Here is a 7,938-nt window from a genome sequence, read left to right on the forward strand (position 1 = left end):
CCCTCACCCGTTTAGAGGCAACTCCAAACACACTGTTCAGCCAGGCATATGTAAAACAACAACACATTTTATGGTCAAACAGCACTAAGTAAATTACTACTACTATTTTTCTTTCTTAAAATACATACTTTTAATATTGTTTTAAGCAGTGCTAGTGATGCTTTACAATAGCTGTCTTTGAGAGTTTTCTTGTAAACCATCCTGGATTTCTCAGAAACTTTTAATTTCAAATTAGATGTTGATTTAATAAATTAGGCAGAAGAAACAAATGTATGTGTATGAGAGACAGAGAGAGAGATCCCCTTTTTGTAAATTTGCTTACTCTGCAACTCCCTGCTGGCTCAATCTCTCTCTCTCTCTCTCTCTCACACACACACAGGTTAATAAAAAAGAGGAGGGGGGAGAAAGGTGGAAGCTCTCCTTTTTTGTAAAACCTCGGCTTTCTCCTCCCCTCCTGGCTCTCTCTCTCTGTCTCTTACACACACACACACACACCCACACACCCTTCCTGTTTTCTCCTTGTCCTTTTCCTCAGCTGCACCTGAACGGAGTGGAAGTTAAAAAAAAGAGAGAAGGGGTGGAAGAATGGGGAAAGCTCTCCTTTTTTGTAACACCTCAGCTTCCTCCTCCTCCTCCTCTTCCACTCCTGACCGGGCCTGACAGGGTTAAGCTGGGAGGGGAGGGGCGGGCTAAAGCAAATGAGCTGCTGCTGCTCCACGCCACCAGCCCGAATGCTTGCTGTTTCTTGCACGTGCTCCAAGGCACCCAGCTGGGTTGCGGTGGGCCAGGGCTGGGGCAGTGGGGCCGGTCCCTTGCCATTTCTGGAACAGCCGCAGGGGGCCAAATCTGGGCCCTCCCCGGGCTGCATCCGGCCCGCGGACCTTGTGTTTGACATGTCTGGCCTATAGTATACACCTATGGCAATGACATTCCCCCCTTTATATTGACCCAAATGCATTCAAGACAGTTTTCATCATTGTTGTGCTCTATTTCTGTAGAGATGTAGTTATTTCTTATATAAAGAGCAACTCCACCTTCTCTTGTATTTGGTCTGTTTCTTTTAAATAATTGAAATCCCTCCAGCTGAGTGTTCCATTTGTGGGTTTCATCCTATCATGTTTCTGTAATGGTAGCAATATCATATCTGCCCTCATTAACCTGAATTTCTAGTTCACCGTTTACTGTTCATACTCTGTGCATTGGTGTATAGACATTTGAGTCCTTTATGATTGACCCTGTGTTTACTTTTTACATAATCTATGTGGTGCCTGAGTCCCCCTATTTTCTTACCACCTGTTTGGTTAGTGCACTTTGTGTGAGTCTCTATTAAAAGCTTGATTTTGCTTGACAGCAAGGTTGATATTCTTGTCCACACACACATTTATGTTACATGCACTGATAGCCCTATAATTTTTAGATTGCCGGGGACAGGGATGTTCTGTATCAATTAACTCCCTGTCCCCGTTTGGTTTAAATATTCCTCCAGAAAATCTGTGAATTGATTGCCAAGTAATCCAGTCCCCTTCTTTGATGGATGCAAATCATCTCTTTTGTACATTTTTTCATTGGACCAGCTACAGACATCGTGACTAATATAACCAAAGCTTTCCCCTTTACACCACTCCTTTAGCCACATATTGAATTCTGCTATATGCTGGCCTTTTCCATTTTGCTCCTTATACACTGATAAAACCTCTGAAAAGTAAACCTACAGCCTATCCTGCTAAGTTCCTGCCCCAAGCTCTGGAAATCATTCTGCACAGAGAGTACATCTTTAGTGTCAAGATGTACAATAGCCTCCACATCACAGTCCTTGCTGGCATTCTTGATTATTTTAAAAATACGCTTCTCGTCCCTACTGGCAGTAACACGTGGAAGACCTCTGACCTCTTTCGAAACCTCTGTGTCCTTTCCTAAATTTACATCCCTTATAATTGAATCACCAACCAGAAGGTGGCTTCTCTTTTTGAATGCCTTTCTCTTCTTGCATGACTGATGTGTAATGATGTTGTTGTTGTTAATTGCGAAGTCGTGTCCGACCCATCACGACCCCATGGACAACATTCCTCCAGGTCTTCCTGTCCTCTACCATCTTCTGGAGTCCATTTAAATTCATGCCTACTGCTTCAGTGACTCGTAGGTCGGTGGAGTAAGAGACAGCAGGGGAAGAAGATAACGGGAGTTAGAAAGGGTCGTAATCCGGGAAGAGGTCACTCAGGAAGGAAGAGTAATCCACCGGTTTCATAAACTCAAAGTTGAAGTCCTAGACCGGAAGATTTCTCGTCAGCCCCAACTAGAGAAGATCCTGACACCAGTTTGAACGCCTTGCAGTCCAGGGGATTCGCAGGAGTCTTCTCTAGCACCATAGTTCATACCTGATTTAATTGTCTTTCTGGCACTTCTGCTGAGCGCTGACAGTCCTGCAGAAAGAAGGAAGGAAGGAAGGAAGGAAGGAAGGAAGGAAGGAAGGAAGGAAGGAAGGAAGGAAGGAAGATGTGAATGAGAAGGAGGGAGGGAAAAAGGAAGGACCCCCCCCCGGACGGTAACCAGAATGCTAATGCGGCCCTCAATGAAATTGAGTTTGACACCCCTGATATAAAAAGTTGTTAAGTGAATCTGGTTTCACCATTGACTTTGCTTGTCAGAAGGTTGCAAAAGGGGATCACATGACCCTGGGACACTGTGAACGTCATAAATATGAAACAGTTGCCAAGCATCCGAATGTAAATCATGTGACCCTGGGGATGCTGGAATGGTTATAAGTGTGAAAAATGGTCATAAGTCACTTTTTTCAGTGCCGTTGTAACTTTGAACAGTCACTAAGCAAACTGTTGTAAGTTGAGGACTACCAGTATTTTATCACTTTTTTCCTTTTTTGGGGGGTTAAGTTTTTGACACCTTGCCAGGCGACTGGTGGTACTCGGATATTGCCTTATCCTAAAAGTGGTACAATGGGTGAAAAGGTTGAAAAGCCCTGATCTAATGGATTTGCAACTGGATAAACAATTTTACCCCAAAATACACATGAATAGCTCCACACTATCCTGGAGAGAAATAATGAATGCGATTTTCAGGGTCCGATACTCTTCAGTGTCTTTATAAATGAACCTAGAATAGCATAGGACAGCCACAACATTTGCAGATGACATTTACCTAAGCAGATTAGCTACAACTGTAAAGATTCACCTTTCTAGTGAACAGCCAGATAAACAAGAATAAATAGTGTGATGCAGCTAGTGGAGGGGTAAGCTGTATTAGCAGAGGCACTGAATCCAGATCAAAACAGGTAGTATGGTACTTGTATTATATTCAGCACTGAATGGACCACAATTAAGATTATTGAGTCCAGTCCTAGATATCATGCTATAAAACAGACATTGCAGAAGTTGGAATGGTTTCAGAAGAGATACTAAGGTAATAATGTTTCTGGAAACCAAGCTCAGTGAGGAATGGCTAAAAGAGATGGGCATCTTTAGCTTTCAAAAGGGAAAATAAAGGAGATACAATAAACATCTAGAAATATGCTCTGAGGAAAAAATTGTTGATTATTTCTATAAAATAAAATTACAATAATTAATGGAGGTTAAGTATCTCCTGCCAAATTTTCTGTCATAATTTAATAAAGCCTCCATTATCCATTAATATCAAATATTGTGACAATGTATGATCTTTCTTATAAATTCCTAGAGAAATCCAGTTAATGTTGGATTAAATTAACATGTGAAAAATGGCAGCAAGAGGGAAGACAAATAGTTAGGCATAATGGAAATTCTTTTTTGTTTATCAGTAAGAGTGGAATCATGTCTTTAAAAAACTCCAACTTTATATGAATCCCCATCCCATATTTAAGTTCAATATGTATTCTTACAAGCTTTTCCAGATTTTAAAATTTTCATGAAAGTACCTTCGCTCCATCCTGGAAACTGAGAGACAACCAAAGATATCTATTCAATATGGTTCAATTCATAAAATAGATGTTACTAGATATCTTGGGTACCAAAATATTTTTAGAAACGTTTCTATAAAATCTGAATATTTTTAAATATTTTCATTGGCAAGAGAGATAAAAGTATTTCTCTTATTTCAGGAGAACTTCCCAGCTTGAGGTGGGGGGCCAAGGAATCCTCCAGCTTGCTTGGTGGCAGCTCGGGAAGGAGCCAGACCCAACAGCTTCTGAATATTCTGATAAAGGAGCAAAAAAGACACAAGAACTGAGTAGTGTATTTAAAATAAAACAAATTTTCCCTTAATAAATAGTCAAAACCATATGCAAACATTGTTAATCAACCTCAAATAATTGATAGCTTCATTTACACTTACACATTTATAAACTGAAAAAGTAGGTGTGCTTAATCTGTACCATTCTGATTATCAAGAAATAAAAAGGCAATATTAAGTACATTTAAGTATAATTTCAGTACTTATATTCTCCTGTAAGAAATAAAGGAGATAAAAAGATTTAAATTCCAGTATACAAATAAGCTGATTGATTTAATAATTTCAATTCCTGGTTATTGCATCTATTCAATTTTCTTTATAGTATTAGAGAAATGATTTGCTATTGCCTTCTCCTGTTTTCCCAACTTTTCAATTTAGAAGCACCTCAATTTAGGAATTCCTAGCTAAGTGTTACCACCTTCTAAGTCACCATTCAATCATCAAATATCTATTATATAGTATAGCGTAGTATATAGTATATCATATAATATTTATTTTTATGTCTGTACTTTATATTTTGTATTTTGAAATTTTTGTTTGCTCTGATTCACTTAATACTGTTAACTACCTTGACTATTCAATTTTTCTCTGAAACACATACAAATCGAATTAGAATTTAGATTTTGCCAACTTTTGTTATCCAAGTTAGTCTGGGTAAAATGTATTTTCAAGCAAGACCCTGTGTAAGTATAAAATATAGTATCCTCAATATTTCAGAAAATATGTATTGGAATTGAAGTTGTTCCAATAAAATTAATTGGCTTTGCTTTTAATAAACAATTTAACAAAACATATTTCTGAACTCAGAATAAATCTAATTATCCCTAGCTTTTCAGAATTAGTGTTGGAATCCCAATGTATTATAATGGAGTTTCCTTAAGGTACCAAACAAGAAAGGCAGTTACTAAAAATATAACATATACTAGCAAAGGCACAACAAACATTCTAGGATTACATTTGATTCCTGATGATGATGAAGATCATAACTATCCTCCTCCTCCCAAATCAATACACTGGATGATGATGGTTTGGGATGATAATTTGAAGGTAATGGGTTATAATCTACCACTCACAGACACATAAGATAAAGAGTCTAGAATCCAGAGAGAATGATTGGTCCAAAGTCACCCAGCCAGCTTCTGACTAGAATCTAGGTTTCCCTATTCCTATTCCAGCACATACATACATACATACATATATTTATTGCACATTCCTAATCCAGCACATACATACATACATAAACATAAAATACACAAACTCACAGACATGGACACCAAAAAATGAGAAAAATATAGCCAAGTGTTCCATTTTATTGAAATTTTAAAATGTTTACACAACATATCCATCAGTAGCAAACTACACCAGTCATTGCTTCTAATTCTCCAGTTATATACAAGTTATGGTTATTCATCCGCAGAAGTAAAACCCAAAGCAGCCCTTACCTGCCGAATAGACATAGTGCAGAGAATATAGAGAAAGATGAAGGAACAATCTGTGCAATCTTCACCCAGAAGATTACGATGAGACAAACCCTGAATGTAGGAAAGTGGTATGAATGGGAGTTTTGCAACCACTCTTCCATCAAATCTGCAAAAAGCGAAAACGATTTGGTTATAGGGCAGTTTAAATTATTTGCAGAGTAATTTCAACACAGATAAACAATATTTTGTTTCTAGGCAATATTTTGCTGTACATTAATCAAAGAACATCATATTTAGGGCAAAACATAAAATTACAAAGACAGAATAAAGAGTAACATTTCCACCTCCGTAACCTTAGTTTATAAATGGATATTTTAATAAATTAAACAGGAAAATAATCCTTGAAATAAGATTTGGTAGCTGTTCTTTTACTTCTTCACATAATCACCACCACTTACTACAAACCTCTGCCAATCAGGGGCAAGATTCTTAAAGCTGTTGTGAAATAATTCTACAAATCCATCTTTTCAACAAGATCTTGACAATCCTTCCTACTCTTTTGAGTCAAGTTTCCCATATGATATCATTTCATGGTCACATGGTGCCATTTCTGAACAGTATGGTAGATGGAGTAAATTAGTGAGATCCAACTTTGCAATACGTTGAGTGCCTTGTGAGATATGAGGCGTAGCAAAACTTCCTTCTTGTGCTTTTGACCTTTGCTTAATCATTTTTAAAAATGCATTTTTTAACAATTCTGGGCAAAATAAATAGAAAGAAAAGATACAGAAATGTGAAGGAACAGAATCAGGTAGATGAACAAGAGATTTACAAATTTGTTAAAATTATAATTTTAGACAATAAGCAGAAAAATGGGATTAGATAGCATCACTACCAGATGGATTCATAACTGGCTGACAAGTGCACTCAATGTGTAGTCCTTAATGGAACTACATTTACATGGAGGAAAGTAAGCAGTGGGGTATCCCAAGGCTAAAACACACATGGCCAGTTGTTCGCAAGGGGAACACGCGAGAGAATCTCATAAGATACGCCAATAAAAAGAGACCATCCCAGAGGGAATTCAAAGTTGGAGACGAAGTGTTCCTCTCCACCAAGTACCTGTAATCCAGGCAACTCTTGAAGAAATTGGGACCAAAATATGTCGGTCCTTTCCCCACCATCAGGGACATCAATCTAGTGACAGTTGAATTAAAGTTGGCCCAAAATCTCAGGTGCATCCATCCTGTTTTCCACTGCAGCCTTCTAAAGCCCGCAGTTGTGTCTCCCTTGTGCCCCGCAATGAAGCTGCCATTGGCCCCAATCCTAATTGAAGGGGAACAAAACTTAGAGGTGAAGGAATTCTTGACTCGCAGATCCACCAGGGCTGGCTCCAGTACCTGATCCTCTGGAAAGATTTTCCGCCCTGTGAGACAGAGTGGGTCAATGCCTAACGTGTGATTCCCCATGCCTACTTTGCAAATTCCACAACCAATACCCTGATAAAATTCATTGAATCCTAATACTTTTTTCTCTTTTCTTCCCTTAGGATCAGCCCTTTTTCAAGGGTGTGTGTGTGAATGTCAGAACTGCCATCTTTCGCTCTAGACCTGTTTCACTAGATGCCACCCTGGCATAAACTACAGGAAGAGGGAGTTGGAGGAACCGGAGGTGGGGGAACAGGGAAACCAAAACTAAGCTTAGTACCATCCCGAGACATTGGTTTATCATTCCAAGGTCACGTGCTTGGGAAATGGAATGTAACACTCAAGATCGAACCCGCCTTTGCAGGGACAGTTACCAAAGCAACTTGTTTGAATGTGACTGTACAAATGGGAAATAGGGGGGTGAAACAAGAAAGGGAAAGTTAACTGGGAAGCTTTCATGTACAAAACCTTAGTTCTGGCTTTGATGTACTGTAGCCACTTGGCTTTTAGTAAAATACATTTTATTATGAAATATATTTGCCACTCATCTCATATCCAACAACTGTGGACAGTTTAGAACAACAATTACAAAAAAATATTCAATTTTTAATGTTTTATTCTATGAGAGAGAGCTGTGCACTAGAACAGGGCTTTTCAACCTTTTCACCCATTGTACTGAGAGATGACTAATCATTGGTGCCAAGAGAGAACATCTTAAAATTAGTTGAGACTCCAAAACAAGTGAACAATTTCCTTTTTCGAAATAAAAGGAATCTTATAATAAAATATCACAAAGGAAACCCAGACTCTTAAAACTACCATCTCAAATGTAGATGGACCCAGGAAGGAGGGGGTGCGCCTCAGAGGAAAAA

General features: G+C 38.6%; 1 protein-coding gene across 1 annotated transcript in view; it reads right to left on the reverse strand.

Annotated features, from left to right (window-relative positions):
- Positions 1-3,081: 3,081 nt before the first annotated feature.
- Positions 3,082-7,938, reverse strand: part of TMCO1 (transmembrane and coiled-coil domains 1) — a 16,753-nt gene continuing 11,896 nt past the window's right edge. Inside the window, exons 6-7 of the mRNA XM_015830430.1 lie at positions 5,661-5,805; positions 3,082-4,182 (exon numbers count right to left, since the gene is read on the reverse strand). Of these exons, the coding sequence (XP_015685916.1) occupies positions 4,084-4,182; positions 5,661-5,805 (244 nt within the window). The 3' untranslated portion in view covers positions 3,082-4,083. The remainder of the gene's footprint in view (positions 4,183-5,660; positions 5,806-7,938) is intronic.

The sequence above is a fragment of the Protobothrops mucrosquamatus genome, unplaced genomic scaffold, assembly GCF_001527695.2.
Source record: "Protobothrops mucrosquamatus isolate PMUCROS unplaced genomic scaffold, P.Mucros_1.0 scaffold_243, whole genome shotgun sequence".
In the NCBI taxonomy this organism is placed as follows: Eukaryota; Metazoa; Chordata; class Lepidosauria; order Squamata; family Viperidae; genus Protobothrops; species Protobothrops mucrosquamatus.